General features: G+C 33.0%; 1 protein-coding gene across 1 annotated transcript in view; it reads left to right on the top strand.

Annotated features, from left to right (window-relative positions):
• Window positions 1-18,674, top strand: part of LOC105210270 (uncharacterized) — a 36,598-nt gene that overhangs the window by 11,892 nt on the left and 6,032 nt on the right. The window contains exons 3-10 of the mRNA XM_054233021.1: window positions 443-1,613; window positions 14,124-14,174; window positions 14,296-14,381; window positions 14,454-15,467; window positions 15,535-15,729; window positions 17,905-18,020; window positions 18,210-18,336; window positions 18,416-18,647. Coding sequence (XP_054088996.1) covers window positions 443-1,613; window positions 14,124-14,174; window positions 14,296-14,381; window positions 14,454-15,467; window positions 15,535-15,729; window positions 17,905-18,020; window positions 18,210-18,297 — 2,721 coding nt within the window. The 3' untranslated portion in view covers window positions 18,298-18,336; window positions 18,416-18,647. The remainder of the gene's footprint in view (window positions 1-442; window positions 1,614-14,123; window positions 14,175-14,295; window positions 14,382-14,453; window positions 15,468-15,534; window positions 15,730-17,904; window positions 18,021-18,209; window positions 18,337-18,415; window positions 18,648-18,674) is intronic.

The following is an 18,674-nucleotide window of genomic DNA, read 5'->3' as shown; positions in this document are numbered from 1 at the left end:
TCTATTAGTGAAGCGATATTTATTTTTTATTGTTCTTTGGTCTCCAGGGTCTATTAGTGGATCGATATTTAATCGACGGCGACGAGACTTCACAGAACGTCCTCCGGATTCCACTTAAGCAGCATCAAACACTGTTGTAAAGTGGTCTCACTATGAACCCCGTAAGCTTTTCAGATGCGCTTTTTTGTCAAATCACAAATCCGCCTTTTACTTAGCCTAAAACAAATATGAAAACACACTAGTAGTACACACTCAATTTCAATAAAACATTTCATTAATTGCTGCATGGATTCAACATTCCTCATTGTCAACCTACATCGGCGCTCATGTATTGGAAAACCAAAAAACTAAATAAACTACTTTTGGGCAACAATTTCATACGAAATCATCGCCATCGACATTTCGTTACCTCTTTTGTTATGATATCACACACAATGCTTAGTCGAAATATTTCGGTCTGCAGGCCAATCAACTGTCGGATATATTGTGTCGCGGCGCCGTCGTCTCATCCATACAATCGGCCAATAATACGTTGACGCGTGGCGTCTCACTGCACAGCCGCAGCGGTAGCGCTCACGGTAGCATTCATGGTGGTAGTCATCACGGCAGCTATGGCGGTGGAGGTGGCGGCGGAACCGGCAGCGCACACGGTTCCATGGGTTGTCTGCAAGGCAGCATGGGACATTTGATGGGTGCTGGAGGCATTGGCGGCGGCATCGGTGGTGCTAGCACCAGCGGCAGCGTCGGCATGCTGTCGGGCGCAATTGATACCGGCGACTATGATGTGCCGCATCCGCATCCCTATACGCATCATTATATGCAGACGTCGACATCGATAACGCCGCCACATTCCACAATGAGTTTGATCGGTTCACGACCCGGTTCGGCCGGTGCTTGTCCGGGTCATGATTCGGGCTCAGACTCGAGTCAAGGCTGCGGCTCTACAATGGGTGGCGTTGACGTTCGCGTTGCGGGTGCCATGCATGGCATGGGCGCCATGAGCATTGGCAGTGGTCATGCTGGCCATATGATCGGCGGTGGTGGCGGTGGCGGTGTTGGTGTTGCCATGGGCATGGGCATGATTGGCGCTGGCATGAGTGGTCATCATAGCGGTGGCAGCGGTTCGTTGGGACGCTGTTCAAGTCGTTGTCATAATACAATGAATACAACAACAAACACCACCACCACCACCACTGATGATTCGGGCGGTGGCAGCGGTGGTAGTGGTGGCAGCGTTTTTATCGGCAGCTGCCGCATGGGTCCAACCACTAGTGGTGTCGGCGGCGGCGTCGGCATGGGTGTTGGCATCAATGTCGGTGGCGGCATGGGTGGCATTGGCATAATAGAGAATCCACATCGCAGCAGTTTACATGGCAGCGAGGGTAGCGGCTTGAATGTTTGCGGCATGGGCGGTAGCGGTGGCAGTGGCGGTAGTGTTGGCGGTCGCAGCAGTACACTCGGCACCATACACAATGGACATCATCATCATCAATATCACCATGAATGTATACACTATGAGCGTCTACCTATACCTGTTCCTATACCGACTGTGCCAATGCAACAGCAACAACATTTGCATTCCGAAGAAGAAATCGAACCAGCCTATGCAACAGGTATGTACGCCCATAAGGCGGTTAGTTGGTGTGAGTGTGTGTGTTAAAGTGTGTAAATGTGTGTGTGGAAGAGTGTTGGCGTCGCCAAGTGTAATTGTGATAAGTAGGTCCTTATAACACTTAAAGGCATTCATTGTGTTTGTTTTTCTTTTATCGTGGTTGTGTTTTGTATTTGAGATCTGTTGTATTTTACGTTTATTTTTAGAAAATGTTTGTATCACAGATGTTTTAATCATATAAGTAATACTTATATTTCGAAAAATATTGGAATTATTTGGGTAAAAAAAAGAAATAAAAATTCAGTAATTTAAAAATTAACCTTGATCTACTTTTATAATCTATTTATGAAAGAAATAAAAAAAAATTAAAACTCGACTTACTTACCTAAAAAGGTGTTTTGAATACGATACACTCGGCTTAAAAAATACTAAAATTCATTGTGTTCAATAAGGTAATGTTAAAAGTTGTAAACATTAACCCTCGAACAATTATAATTTTATAAAACGGTAAATTAAAATTTATTTAAATTGATATAAAAACCAGTAAAATGATGAAAATTTGTAATTTTCTAAGAAAAACTATTTTTAAAAAGTGGAAGAAACATTTTTAGACACTTTATCTCCTCCAAAAATGGCCAAAACAAATTATATTTACAAGCAGTTGTAAATGAAAAGGTGTAAGAAATATTTGTTTAACAAGTTTAACCCTTAACTTACATTGAACGGTATTTTATGGAGGAGTTCTTTTCCATTGACCGACGGCTATAACCGCGTAAGCGGTGTCTACGCCAGTCAAGACAAAGTTGTACTTTGAGATAATTTGAAATAAATTGCTAAAAAATTTACATGTTAGGGAATATTTTATAAAATGCTGTATGCTTAACCCATGATGTATTACATATTTTGAAAAATTTGCATATAAAGGGTTAAAATAATTAAAAGGCTTATATTTTTATGCTATTTTAGTGGAAAAGTTCAGACATTAAAGCCGGAGCTATATTTTTATAAAAAATAGTTTTGGGATGTTATGGGTTAAAATAACTAAATAAGTTTGTCAAGTCAATTTCTATTCAATTTTGAAAATTTTTCGAATTTTTTTTAAACAGTATTTTATTTTATACACTTCAATAGAATAAATATTTTATATATGAACATGTATTAGGTCTACAACTTTGCTTCCGCCGTTTTTCAATAGATGCCTCTAAAGTCAAGCACTGGTCGATTAAATCGATTTTTTTTATATCGATCTTGGACATTTCTATCAACATTCTTCTTCTTGACTGGCGTAGACACCGCTTATGCGGTTATAGCCGAGTCCACAACAGCGCGCCACGCATCTCTCCTTTTGGCAGTTTGGCGCCAATTGGTAATACCAAGTGTAGACAGGTCCTTCTCCACCTGGTCCTTCCATCGGAGTGGAGACCTCCCTCTTCCTCAGCTTCCACCAGCGGGCACTGCATCGAACACTTTCAGAGCTGGAGCACTTTCGTCCATTCGAACAACATGACCTAGCCAACGTAGCCGCTGTCTTTTTATTCGCTGTCAACATTAACCCAAGAAAATATTTGTTGAGGTCTGTTTGCATCCCAAACTTATTCTCAACTGAAAATGTCACTTTTTGAGCCAAATTCTCGACGTTCGCGGGAAATTTTGCTTTTCTTTTTTAATTCCAAGAAAAGTGCGGCTGAGGCTCATCGAATGCTTTCGGATACGTACGGTGAGGCTGTCCTAAGAGAAAAAAAGCCTTAAATTTACAAAAAAACGGCAGAAGCCAAGTTGTAGACCTAATATTATGAACCGGTCATCCGTATTTTATCTTCAGCTACTAACTAATCTTATCGTTATAATACATTTTTGTGATTTCTTTGCCGATAGCGGGACATTTTTCTACCTTATATTTGTCTTATGACCCCTTTTAAGTCATTATAGTTTTATGACTTCTGAGGGTCGTGGTAGATCAGCTGGCATCGCCTTTTAAACACATAAATATTTGGACTTACATATTTACATATCAAATACTTTTTGACACAAGTAGGTATAGATGAAACCGCATTTGAGGAGCTGAAAAACGCTTACTTCAACTATGTCAAAATAATACAAAAATCCGAGAGATGGCGCTGTGAGCTATAATTAGTTTCTATATAGTACTTGAAAAATATATTCTACAATCTAACCTTTATCTTTTGATTTAAGTTCTTTAATGCAGTGACTACTTAGCAGTGGTTAATATAAAGTTCGAACATAATATCAAGGTCATTCGAACCTTCATTTTTATATATGTACATATCTTATCTTGGAAAAAATTAATCTTTGCTAATCCTGATAATCCAGCAGTAATGCTAGACTCAAAATAGCTCTACATATGCATAAATTATATTTGAATTTAAATAGCGTTATCTAACGTAACTGTTCTTGTCACATTTCTTCATTTTCCGATATCGGCAAATGGTTTGGAACCCTGCTGACAAGCATAACGTTCGCTACTGTTAGCTTCCTAGTTGTTGTTGGTTGTTTAAGTGATAAGAATTGTGGCCTCAAAGACATAAATAATATTTTTATTTTTTTCTTCTTTTTTTGAGTAACAAAAACAAATCAACCAAAGGGGGGAGGGACCTAAAATTTATGCAGATATTTTTTTTCATTCTTCTGAGTGAAATTCTCATGTATAGAAAGAATCATCATTCTTACTCAACAACACAAGTCAACTCATACATACAAACACACGTCAATATATATGTATCTATGTATGTGAGTAAAGATTGCCGTCATTTAATTTCAATTTGTTTTTATTTGTGTGTCGCGGTCTCATCTTAACGCGCTGTTCTCTTCTGCATACTGTCTTTGCACTCGAAATTCATATTGGCGACACTTTTATTGTTTGATTGCTTTTACTTGTTGTTATTGTTGTTGTTGTTGTCACATTTTACTTCCACATATTATTTTCGGTGGGTTTATGCTCGATTATTGTATCAATTGAAAACTAGTTGACGTTGAAGAACTCTCCAGCAAACGTGTGTCGTGCGCGAAGTCGCATAGTCGTTACGTTGTCGCAGCGCTTAGAAAGTGTGCAGATTTCGAAGCAGAAGAAGAACAATTCTTTTTTTGTTTTGCGCTCGCCAAACGAAGATCGTAAACACAAAATAGAAGTCTTATCTAGTAGATATTAAGGGGGAAACCACCAACTGCCTGTGGTCACAAGAAAGTGTTGAGTGTGTAAATCGGCTGATAAGCGCGCGCCAAGAAAGTAACAAAAACAAAGAAAAAGATAATAAAAAAACAATAGATTTAACAAAGTGCAAAAGCAGTTGATAAAAGCAAAAATTGGTAATCAGTTTCCACTTTCGAAGTGTTTGTTGTTCTGCCCTCGCCTCTAAACGCTGGACATGCTCGCATTTAACTAGTGCATATATGTATATATAATTCTTGTGAACGTGTTGTTCTTGTGCTAATTAAAAAAAATAATATCTGTAATAGAAGAAAAAAAGTGCGCTTTATAGAAAATCTTGCGGTCATTGCGCCGCTGATGGGATTAGAGTTCACGCACCCGCGCAGTCGCCAATGATGATTATGTGGAGTGGTATTTGTGAGGTTGCGTCGCTTTATGGCCTACAAACGTCAGCGTTCTTCATGAGTGGCGGTGGCGCAAGTTAGTATCGGTGAAATATGACAAAATGCTAGATAAATAGTAAATAAATAAGTGCGAAAATATCATATCTATATAGCAATGCTGAGATATTAGAAAAAATATATAACACTGGAAAAAAGAGAAGTTATTAAATAAAAAAATATAAAAAAGTTATATATTAAATTTACAAATTTTTTTTTTTCGTAAATATGGAAAGATTCAAGAAAATATTAAAAAATGTGTCAAAAAAAAATTAAAATTTAATTTTAATTTAATTAAAATTTTTTTCAATTTTGGAAAACAGGCTAAAGAGGAAGAATTTTTAAAGCAATATATATTATAAATAAAAAATAGTAATTTTTTCTTAAATCATAATTTTTATTTTTTAAATTATAAATTTTTTAAATTAATATTTATTATAAAAATTAAAAAATTGTATTTTTCCAAAATCATGAAAAACTTCCAAAATTATACATTTTAAAATTTTATTGAAATATTTTTCATTTTTTTCAATTTTTTTTTTTTAATTTTCTTATTTTCTTTTAATTAACTAATTATTTAAAATATCATTGCAATTAAAATAAATATATAGGTATTTGTTAATTAATAATAAATTTTTTTTATACTTTTACTTTTTTCGAATTTATAAAAACATTATTATTATAAAAAATTAATACATTTTTTTTTTTAATTTTTTCCAAAAGTACAATTGTATTAAATTCTGTATTAAATTTATTCAGATTAATGCGAATTTTAGTTCTTAAAATCAATAATTTTTTTATCATTTCTCTTTAAAAAAAAAATATTTTTTTCTCTGATTTATATTTCTTAATAATATATTTTATTCAAAATATTAAAGTTCTTATTTTTACGAATTTATCCATTTTTTTTCTCTAAAATCTCAATTTTTTTAAATCATTAAAAATATGTTGCTGGTATATATGTTTTTTTTTCAGAATTTAAAAAAAATCAAATTTTTTTGTTAACCAATTTTTTTTTATAAATTTAATTCAAATCCTTTTCCAAAATATAAATATTTTTTAATTTTTTTTTTTGTTATTGTCATTGAAAAAATTATAATTTTTTGATTATATCAATTTAATTTGCTGGATTAAATTTTATATATTTTAATTTAATTTCCGAAGTATATGTACATATTTTTAATTTTTTTTTCGTAAATTTTTTTATTTTTCTTTTAAATTTTAAAGTTTTTTAATTTTTTTTTCGTTTTGCTATTTTTCGAAATCATAAAATTTTTCGAACATCAAACATTCCGTAAATTTTTTTATTTTTTTTTTAATTTTTAAGTTTTTTAATTTTTTTTTTTTTCGTTTTGCTATTTTTCGAAATCATAAAATTTTTCGAACATCAAACATTCCGTAAATTTTTTTATTTTTTTTTTTTAATTTTTAAGTTTTTTAATTTTTTTTATTTTTTTTCGTTTTGCTATTTTTCGAAATCATAAAATTTTTCGAACATCAACATTTTTTAATATTTTTTTCTTTTTAAAATCATAAATTTTCATTTTACCAAAATTATTAAATTTTTCTTCTACTTGTCTCATATATTGACCATGCCTCAGTACTGCATCCAATTGTTTACCATCTCTCATCAGCCACTACCCTTTTATTTGCTCCTCTGCAAGCTAAATATCCATCCTTCATTAAATTTATTGTCCAATTTGGGTTAAGATTGAACTAGTACTAACGGGTTATCTAAATACACATATACTCACATACTCACATTTTAATGTGCTCCGATATTTATAGATAAATATGTATATATATATACATTTGAGTCCATATATACTGCGCCCATCCACTGTCCGTTGCTTATTCGTCGTCTTCATCTTCGTCTCGCCAGCTTTAAACATCTTAATTTAGGCACTTGTGCAGACAATTACTGTTTGTTATTGATATTGTGTATGCTGTCATTGGCAGACATCAATTAAAGTGACAGTAGATAGTAAGATACGCTTAAACGAGTCTTCGACATGCATTTATGAACTCATAATTTTTGCCGAATTTCGATTTTTTTGTTTTTTGTTTTCTTCCAAATTCAATTTTAATTTCAATTCAGCGTTGTGTCAATAAATACTGATAGTATCTGGTTTGCAGTGGATAATGGGATAATATGTTTGATTTGTGTGTTGGGTATATTAATGACTGCATTGCTTTCGAAGAAAATAAAATAAATAAATTTATATAGAGGCGTATGAAGAATTGAAAAATGTAGACTATACATTTTAGATTGTTCTTAGAATAATCTTGATCTCTCATCATCATCATCACACAAATCCTAGTCACAATAATTTTTAATTAACCGGAAATACTATTCGTTCGCCCATCAGTTATTCACTCTCCGTTATTAGCTTACTATAAATTAAAATAAAATACAACAAATGCCAAGCAACCCACAATCGATCAAGTAATTCTTACAATATTATAATTTCTTTCTTTGCATTATGTGCTCGTAGTAGGCTAACGTCTTGTTGTTGTGTGCGCAATTGAAATGACCTTGCTTCAATAAAAGCGGAAAATAATGAACCGATTGACCGCTGTTAGTTACAGATATGAAAGAAAGCAACAAAAAAATACAAAAAACAACGGTAATTTAATGCTAAATTTAATATATGCAGATATATATGTATGCATGTATTTGGGAAATGTCGCGACCGCGAAATTGTGTGTGAAATTTATTTCAAGTCGAGAACACGTGGGTGGGTCAAAGAGTTGAGCAGTTATGCGAAGATTTGAATAGTTATTTTTTAACTTTTAGTTGTTATTGTGGCTTAAAATGTTCGAAAAAAAGTTTCGGGAATGCTTTTGAGTTATTATTTCCTTCATCGAGTACTAGTTTGACTCCGCTCTAGTTATTTAGATCTAAAATTCTTGGTTGACCAGTGGTGTTGATGAAAACCATTAGGTTAGGTTAAACTGGTAGGCCAATACGCCACACATAGACCTATTTAGGTCCTTTGCGATACCAGATGGAGTGCCGTCACGTTGGCCACGAGGAGTAGTCATCCTTTAGGATGCCTGCGCTTGACGCGAATTTTAAAAGCATTTGTGGCTTCACTTTCGATACCTCTTCCAGATTCTCATATTGTGAGGCCCCCAAGTAGCGAAGTCGATGCCTTGACAATGCAGGGCAGGTGCACAGAAGATGCTTCATTGTTTCTATTGCACCTTGCTCTTGACATTTCCTGCAGATATCTCGATCTGTAAGTCCCATTTAGTAGGCATGTGCCGCCACCAGACAGTGGCCTGTGAGTATTCCCTCCAAACTCCTACAGTCCCTTCAGTCCACAATCTCGTTGCTTTCAATGCCTTTATGTCCTGGCATCCAGTAGAAGTGAAGACACGTGTTCCTAGCAACTCTCTCCACTGCCATCCTGGTATCCAAAACACTTTTTGCCGAAATGCAAACCGAGATCCTGCTTGACTGTCTACGTAGATATTGACTTTGGAGTAGCCGGCTGCTGTATTGAGGGCTAGCTCTGCGGCTTTCCCAATAGCAAATACCTCCGCTTGAAAAATACTGCAGTGGTTCGGAAGTTTAAAAGGCTGCTTTACACCTAACTCCTGACAGTATATTCCAGCACCTACCCCGTCCTCCATTTTCGAGCCATCCGTGTAGATATTCAATGTGCTGCGTGAGGTTATCATTCCCTTACGCCAGCCATCTTTTTCCAGGTTCACCCGGAATCTTCTTTCCCAGTTCATGAGTGGGGCCAAGTAGTCGGTACTTGCCAAATCGGCCCTACCCACCGAGCTGTTCCCAAAAGTTCTATACGTAAATTCTCCTCCCGCCAGTAGTCGCCCCGCAGATTTTGCCGCATAAGTTTCGGCAAAGAGATCTATCGGCGGCAGGTTAAGTATCCGTTCAAGAGCTGCCGTAGGGGTGGTTCTTAGAGCTCCCGTTGTACAGAGCGCTGCGAGTCGCTTAACCCTTTCCATTGGCTTTCGGTAAGTTGACTTCTTTAAGCCTGTCCACCACACAATAGCACCATAGAGCAGGATTGGTCTCACTATCAATCCGATAGATGGCGTTTTTAATTTAAATATTGTTCTCTATGATTTTAATGTAAAACCATTTTCCGTCTTCAAATATAAAATATGAATTACAAATTATGTAGTAATTTACCATAAGAATATTAGAGACTTTGAAATACTGAAATGAAATACGTCTAAAAACCGTTTTCTCGGTAGATGGCGCTGTAGCTAAAAATCGTCAAAAATCGCATATACTCTTGGATTTAATTCTTATTGCATTTACATAATATGATTAATAATAATTTTAAGATATTTGCAGGTTCCATAGAAATATTTTTGAAAAATTTACTCGGTAGATGTCGTTGCAGTAGAAAATTTTTAAAATTCGTATTTTACGGGCCGATTTGGGTCAAATATGAATAAAAAATCGACATAAATAAAATCTTCGAAAAAATATGTCTGCTTCTAATTACAACTAACACAAAATTGATCTATCTTTTTTAATCAGAACATCATTGATTCTTCAGCAATGTTTCAATAACTGTGATTTCTTCGAAGAACTCTACATGAAAACATATAGTGGTACCAAAACTGTTACTGATTACTGATTTTAAACGGCTTACAACATACGAAATTAGATCACTGGTGCAGTGTCTGCAACTGTAAAAACAAATTAGTGCATGTTTAATAAGCGGCGCCTACCCCTACTTCCGCTCCGCCTCTTACACATACTCCGCCCGAAAAGTCAAAGGTACATTTAATATTTAGATTTATGAATTGTACGATTGTTTGGTGAGACTCATTAATGACATACATACACACCTAAATGAGGGTAAAAATATAACAGTACACAACGAGAGCGGAGAACATATATAAAACGGGTAGTGTGTAGCACTGTAGCCTTCGTTGATATAGTGATAAGGAAATCAATGACAAATAAATGCCGTTCGATTGTGGTAAACTCGGAAAGACACTCGTACAGACAAACAAAGCAAATGAAAATTGCTACAAATACACGTGTGTGTGTGTGTGTGTGTGCACGTCACACTCTCGCTTGCTCCCCGATAACTTCGTTGGACTTGATTGCAGACCGTCGTTTGCCAGCAATTCTCATCAGCTTTAGTACTACTACCTTAGGTGCATATTGATAAAGTTTTGCATGCCCACTTCAGTTACAAAAAAAGTCGGTGAGCGGTGTGTTGTTGTCACGGCGTACGACAGAAGGCAGTACAAAGGGGTCGGTCGCGAAGTCGTTTCGTGTCGGCGTAATCCTAACCTAACGGCAGTGATTTGTTGTGGAGCACACAGTGTTTACCAGTTGAGAATGCAAATGTGTCTCGGCGAAGATAATAATGTGAAAACTTGTTTCTGCTTACAACAAATACACATGCTCACAAATTGTTTGTATATACATACATATGCGCCGGTATATAGTGCAGCGGCGTTAAAAAAGTGTGAAATACAATTATTAAAGTTTGACTCACAAGTGTCTACAGCAGCAGAATATTTAGTTGGACTGTGAAATTTGAATATAACTGTTGTTGTTATTAACTGCTCAGACATAAATTTTTTATTCAAAACAAATCCATAAAGCCCTTAAAACGCTTGTTCTTTTTAAAACTACCTCGTGCTCAAGGCTCTCCCTCGCCGGTTGGACGTATGCCCTGTGATCAACTACAAATGTTTAACTATAAGTACCTACCTTTGAGTTGTGTGTATATTGTGTGCGTTTGTGCGTGTCTATCTTTGTTTTTTTGTTTTGTTTGTTTGTTTGTGTGTTAATGTGTGTGCTTAGTTGATAAGACCGTCGTACAGCCAATATTTTCACTTTAACTTACTATTGATACTATTATTTCATATAGTAAATGATTTACAATTGTGCATTGGTAAACTTTGAACGAAAGCAATATAAATATATGCATTTATATATATATATATTTTTTTTGATAAACAATTTTAAACAATATTCTTTTTTTTAATTTCATTGCAAAATTTATTTATTATTGGGAAAATTGATTTCTGTATATTACATTCGCTGATTATTATGATTTTTTATTACGTGCTTTCTTTTATTATTTTATATTTTTCTATAAAAAAAACTTGTGTGATTTGAAATTAGTAATCGGTATTAAGGTCCTAAGAAATCAATTTCGCTTTTTTATGTTAGAAGTTATAAATTAGAATTGCTCATGTTATGTGTCATAAGTTAGTATAGGAACTTAAGTCAAATTTTAAAAAAATTTAAAAATTTTATGAAAAAGAGAAAATAATAAAAAACATTAAAAAAATAATAATAATAAAAATAAAAAAAATAATAATAATAAAAATAAAAAAAATAATAATAATAAAAATAAAAAAAATAATAATAATAAAAATATAAAAAAAATTAATAAAAATAATAATAATGACTAAAAATGATAAAAAATAATAGTAATTAAAAAAGAAAATAAAAATAATAATATTTAAAAAATAAAATAAAAATAATAATAATTAAAAAAGAAAATAAAAATAAAAAATAATAATTATTAAAAAATAATACTAAATAAATAAAATTAAAAATAATAATAATAATAATGACTAAAGAAAATTAAAAAACAAAAATAATTAAAACAAATTAAAATTTTTTTTGAAAATAACATAAGCAAATATTTATCAACAAATATCAAAAAATATGATAGTAAATTAAATCAATAAAAATACAGCTACGAAAAATAAGGATTACCGAAACAATAAAAAATAAGTAAACGAAAAAGAAAAAAAAAAATCCTTGAAATGATAAAACAAAATAAAAATACGAAATGTAATGAAAAAAATGTAACTAAAAATTATATGTACCTATATACATATGTAAATATTTGTATAGATTTGTATATAACAATAAACAAAAAATATAATTAATAATTTTTTTTTTTCCAAATTTTATTAGAAAAATTAATTTAAAGTTTTGAAGTAAAAAAAAAATATGAAATTAAAAAAAAATATATATTAATTAAGAAATAAATAAACACATTTTTAATTCAAAAATTAATTAAAATTTTTGAAATAAATCAAAAAAATTATAATATTCGTATATAACAATAAACAAAAATTGTTAAAAGAAAATAATATATTGGTCTACAACTTTGCTTCCGCCGTTTTTTTTTTTTTGTAAATTTAAGTTTTTTTTTTTGTATAAAAACGGTTACAAATGTCGATGAGCCTCAGCCGCACTTTTCTTGGAATTAAAAAAGAAAAGCAAAATTTCCCGCAAATGTCGAGAATTCGGCTCAAAAAGTGACATTTTCAGTTCAGAATAAGTTTGGGATGCAAACAGATCTCTACAAATATTTTGTTGGGTTAATATTGACACAAATGTCCAAGATCGATATAAAACGATTTAATCGACCAGTGCTTGACCCTAGAGACATCTATTGAAAAACGGCGGAAGCAAAGTTGTAGACCTAATATAATAATAAAAATATAAATACAGTAGTTTTCCGAAATAACGAATATTCGTTTTAACGAAACCCGCTTATAACGAACAAGCAAATTTGTTACATTGAGTACCGTAAATAACGAACATCGAGAATTTGTAAGTACTCGGTTTAACGAACAACATGAAGAAGTCATATGAAGAAAGGAAAAAATCATATAACATCGAACCAGAACTAGAAATAACTTGAAAAAATTCAAAAAAAAAAAAAAATGTGCAAATTGAAAAAATGTTGAATTTTATAAAAATGTTTAAAATTATTGCTCAGCACCAAATAGAAGTATGAGTGTCAGAATTGATCCATTTTGGAAGGATTTGTTGGATTTGAATTGTTTTGTTATGGTTTTTCATTTTTTAACAAATAATTAATAAAACAATATATTAAACTGCAATTTACGGGTATTTAACTCATTTTTATTGAAAAACATACCTCTAAGTGAGTACTCGAATTAACGAAAAATTCGATATAGCGAACAGGCCTGACAATTAATGTGTTCGTTATTTCGGAAAACTACTGTATTTTTTTATTTTTGTTTCTAATTTATTTATTTTTTTCGAATTTATTATTATTATTTTTTTTTTTTTAAATTTCATATACATTTTTTATTATAATTTTTTATTATTATTATTTTATTTTAATTTATTTATTTTTTTATTTTTATCTAATTTTTCTTTCATACTTTTTGGAATTTTTTTTTATTTATTTTTATTTATTTTTTATAAATTTTTAACTTCCCTCTTCTATTAAGTCAAACAGCATTTACATCACCACATGCGTTGCACTCGAAACGCATGCCACAATGAGACCTCCGTGTGCAAAGCACTATATTTTATGACACATGTTTGTATATTCTTATATGCAATTACATTATTGTCTTTCTATTAATTAATTTATGCATTCGTATTGAAGAAGGAAGTTGACGATATGACGGCTTAATTAATGCTGAGCCAATGAATAGGATATAAAAACTCTGCTGTAATCTCATGATTTTTTTGATTAAATAAAGTGGAATGGGGGTTTTCTGGCAGTTAAATAACTAGCTGATCTAGAAGATAATGAAAAAAATGAATCATGAATTATATTATTTTGATATTAATTAAGAAGAAATGTTAGTGGCGCAAGGAGAAAGCCATCTTGCACATATTCCCCTTCGCGCTGACTTTATTTGATAAGATAAATATTTGTTCTATTAATTGTTGAATAATAATTTATAAATTTGTTTTTTTTTAATAAATAATTATTTTTTTTTGTTTGTTATTATATTTTATTTTTTTATATTTTTTAATCAATATTATCAACAATAATAAGCTGTGGAAGTGTGTGCTTTTAGAGTATAAAAATAAATTTTATATATTGGCATAGAAAATATTCCAATTTTCATTTAAATAATTTCCATTTTTTCTCTTCACGTTTTACAGTATTTCCAAATGTACCTTCTGCACCTGGCCTGTCTTGTGATGGAGAAGATCGTAAGTTCAACATACACACACATAGTGTTGCTGTTGTTGTTTTTTTTTTAATTACACAACTAATACTTAATCTAATTTCCATTATGTAACCACTTACGAACACTTTTCACTCGCTTTGTAGGCAGCATCTACAGACGTGGCGCACGCAGATGGCGCAAACTCTACCGAGTCAACGGACACATTTTCCAAGCCAAACGCTTCAATCGAGTAAGTACACACATACACACCCACGTGTTAATATCTCGTTAATTAATCACCCTTTCTACCGCTATTCCGCAGCGCGCCTTCTGCGCCTACTGTCAGGACCGCATCTGGGGCTTGGGACGGCAAGGTTTCAAGTGCATACAATGCAAGCTGTTGGTGCACAAAAAATGCCATAAACTCGTACAGAAGCACTGCACCAACGAGCATGTGGAGCCGTTAGTCAAAGAACGCGACGACGCTTTCGCCGAACAGCTGCCGCAGGTGTTGCCACCGCTGCCCGATTATGCGTCGCAGGCGAGTGGCAGTGGCCACGGTGGCTTGTTGGATGCCTCTGATCCATTGGCAGCGCTCGAAATACAACCGCATGATGGACAAATGCAACAACAGCAGCAGCAACATCAGAATATTGAAGAACAACTGGAGCCGGGCACACAACGGCAATACTCGATAAACGATTTCGAATTGATACGCGTCATTGGACGTGGCAGCTACGCCAAGGTCTTGATGGTTGAGCTCAAGAATACTGGGCGTATTTATGCGATGAAAGTGATTAAGAAAGCGCTGGTCACCGATGATGAGGATATCGATTGGGTGCAAACGGAGAAGCATGTCTTCGAGACGGCATCGAATCATCCGTTCTTGGTCGGTTTGCATTCGTGCTTCCAGACACCGTCGCGGCTGTTCTTCGTGATTGAGTTTGTGCGCGGCGGTGATCTTATGTTCCATATGCAGCGACAGCGTCGTCTGCCCGAGGAGCATGCGCGCTTCTATGCGGCGGAAATCAGTTTGGCATTGAATTTCTTGCACGAGAAGGGCATTATTTATCGTGACTTGAAGTTGGACAATGTGCTGCTCGATCATGAGGGTCACATCAAGTTGACCGATTATGGCATGTGTAAGGAGGGTATACGTCCCGGTGACACGACCTCCACCTTCTGCGGCACACCCAATTATATAGCGCCAGAGATTTTGCGTGGCGAAGACTATGGTTTCTCGGTGGATTGGTGGGCGCTGGGCGTGCTCTTGTACGAGATGTTGGCCGGTCGCAGTCCATTCGACATAGCTGGCGCATCGGAAAATCCCGATCAGGTAAGTGTTTGTTATGCTGCTTTATATTGGACTTATATGCTTACGTTGTCTCTATGTATCTTCTTAGAACACTGAAGATTATCTGTTCCAAGTGATTTTGGAAAAGACCATACGTATACCGCGTTCACTGAGCGTCAAGGCTGCGTCGGTGTTGAAAGGTTTCCTTAATAAAAATCCAGCCGATCGCTTGGGTTGCCATCGTGAGTCCGCCTTCATGGACATTGTGAATCATCCATTCTTCAAGAGCATCGACTGGGAAATGGTAAGCGAAATTGTAGCTAATTTCTAGTTAAGGTTAAATTGCGAGTGTTGACAACAAAATTTCGAATTCGTTTGAGCAGTTGAGTCTGCGTAGTTGAGAAGATATCTAATGCAAATTGCTTGTGTGAAAATTGATGATTGTAGTACAAGATACTTATGAAAATATGTATATATAGCTAATAGCTTATATTTTATGACTTGAAATATGAAAATAAGATATTTAACCTTACTTTTTAACTCGCCGTATATTGAAGAAGTCGAAAGACTTGGGAAAGCAGCAGTGCAAAACTGTTTAGAAGACACCTGTAGTACAGCACATATAAATTTGAAATTCAAAACAAAAAAAAATTAAATTCGAAATTAAAATAAAAAAAATTAAAAAAAAATTAAATTCGAAAATAGAAAAAAAAATTGAATTCGAAATTAAAAAAAAAATAAATTCGAAATTAGAAAAAAAAATTGAATTCGAAATTAAAAAAAAAATTAAATTCGAAATTCAAAATATTTTGAATTCGACCTCTCTATTCCTTCCTAAGCGTTGGCAATAAAATATGCCCGCTTTTGCCTTGTTTCCAGTGTGTTTTTGAACTTAGATATTAACTATTTATTTTGTTTAAATATTGAAAAAAAAACAATATTAAATATATACCACTAAGATCGCACAAAAGGAAGTACAACCGCCATATAAGCCCACATTCGATCCGGGAGATCCATATATGGCCACGAACTTCGATACCCAGTTTACTAGAGAAGCGGCCGAACTGACGCCAGATGATCCGTAAGTGTTGTAAATGGATCGTGTGAGGTGGTTAATGCGCTGGTCATAATTTTTTTAATCATTATTTTTTCTTTTAATTATTATTTTTTTATAGAAAAAAACTTTTTTCTTTATGGATTTTTTTTATAACCTCTATTTATAAGAAAAGAAATTTATTCATATTTTTTTAAATTAAATTTATTGTTTTTATTTTATTTTTTATAATATTCAAACATATTTTTACTTTATGAGGTATCTTTTTTTGTATTTAAAACTCTTTATAGGAATTTATTGGAAGTCTTTTTAAGTGTATGTATATTTGTATGAAAATGTCAGTGATGAGTTTAAAATAATTTTTTTTTATGAATTTATGTCTAAGTGTAAGTGTTTTTACTATCTTCACTTCCTTTTCGCGTACTTTAATGTCTAAGAAGCAAATAAAATATATATTTAATTGTTAATTAATTGCATGCTGTCTGTTATTAAATTTTTCAAAATATTTTTTGGTATTCTCATTCTACAAATAATGTATTTTTGATATAATATATATATTTTTTAAGTTATTAGAATACTTAAAATTATTAAAATTACTATTTAGTCGACGGTTTAGAAGTGGAAGATAATTTGCGAAATTAAAAAATCAGGTTTTTCCTATAATTTTTCTATTTAGATGGTATTTACGCCTTAAGATATACTTATATTAAAACAAACATTATTGCACTCTCATATTACTACTATATAAGCTCTTGCTGCTACATCTGTTAGGTCCTCTTTTCTTTTTTGAAAAACTGAAAAAAAAATTTTGAGGTTATTTTCGAAATTTTCAGTTAAAACTTTATCAACTGCGCTACATGAAACTAAAATATAATCATCATTATTTCACAAATGCATTTGAGACACTGCTCATAAGAAAAAAGAAAGGAAAAAGCATAAAAAATACAAAAGTCTTCTCAAACTTCGAAATTTACGCCAAGCTGACTACTATTTGGTGAAAAAAAAATTCTAACTTATCAACGCTGCCTTATTTTATTTAAAAAGCTATATGCTTGAAATCTTTACAATTATTTTCGACTTTTGTTCGACAGTTCTTGTTGAAATGATTTTCGAAGAAGAAGAAATTTTTCGAAATTTCACACACTCGCAGCCTATATTCTACCTTATTTATTTCTATGATTTTCTCACTAATTATTTTGAATTTTATTTTATTTTTCTGCCTACGCCTTACTTTCTGCGCCACACAAATCATCTAACAATTGGAAATGTCACGTGAAATACTCAACATACACTCAACGAATCTCAATTTCTGCTACTAATCACCGTTTTATTCGATTATCCATCCATACATCATTTCAACTCTGCAATTCATCAAATAATTGGTTCACTCACTAAATGCATTTGCCATTGAAAATGTGCGTGCAGCTCGAACGCAAACAAGTTTCGCCACCATTCAAACCGCGCTTAGACTCTGATCGAGATCTAGCCAATTTCCCACCCGAATTCACAGAGGAAGCTGTACAGCTGACGCCCGATGATGAGTAAGTAGTGGAATTGTTGTTGGTTTTTGATTTATTTTAATTTTTTCTTACTTAAAGAATTCTTTATTATTTATTTATTTTTTAATTTTGAATCACAACTCATTGCCATAATTTTTGTTTTTTAGCCATAATTATTTATTATATTCACTTATTAATATTAAATTTATATTTTTTCCAACCACTTCACAGTCGCGTCATTGATAAGATAGATCAATCGGAGTTCGAAGGATTCGAATATGTGAATCCGCTGCTGATGTCCTTAGAGGATTGCGTCTGACACCACGAGTCATGTGATTTGCATCCCTATAATATGCGTGTAGGTGTACACTTTTTCACTACTCATTTAACCGCTCAATTATTTCCACTTTTCACTGTATTTATTGTTGCCTTTGCAGTTATATGGCGAGGACTCCAGTGATTATGACTCAGTAGCTGATGATTTAAGTATTTTGCAATTGCACGCACCGCCACCAAACACCGCTAATAATAATCTAACGAATCTTCGTATGCAGCAGCAACAGCAACAACAACATTTACAACAACATCACCAACAGCAACAACAACAGCATCTACAAATGCCACCACTAAATCAGAATCCCAATCATAGTCAGAGTAATCATCATAACGGTAACAATAATAATCATAATCATAATT

Source organism: Zeugodacus cucurbitae, chromosome 6 (genome assembly GCF_028554725.1).
Source record: "Zeugodacus cucurbitae isolate PBARC_wt_2022May chromosome 6, idZeuCucr1.2, whole genome shotgun sequence".
NCBI lineage: Eukaryota > Metazoa > Arthropoda > Insecta > Diptera > Tephritidae > Zeugodacus > Zeugodacus cucurbitae.
The sequence above is the reverse complement of the archived record's forward strand: the minus strand, read 5'-3'. Positions and strand labels throughout refer to the sequence as shown.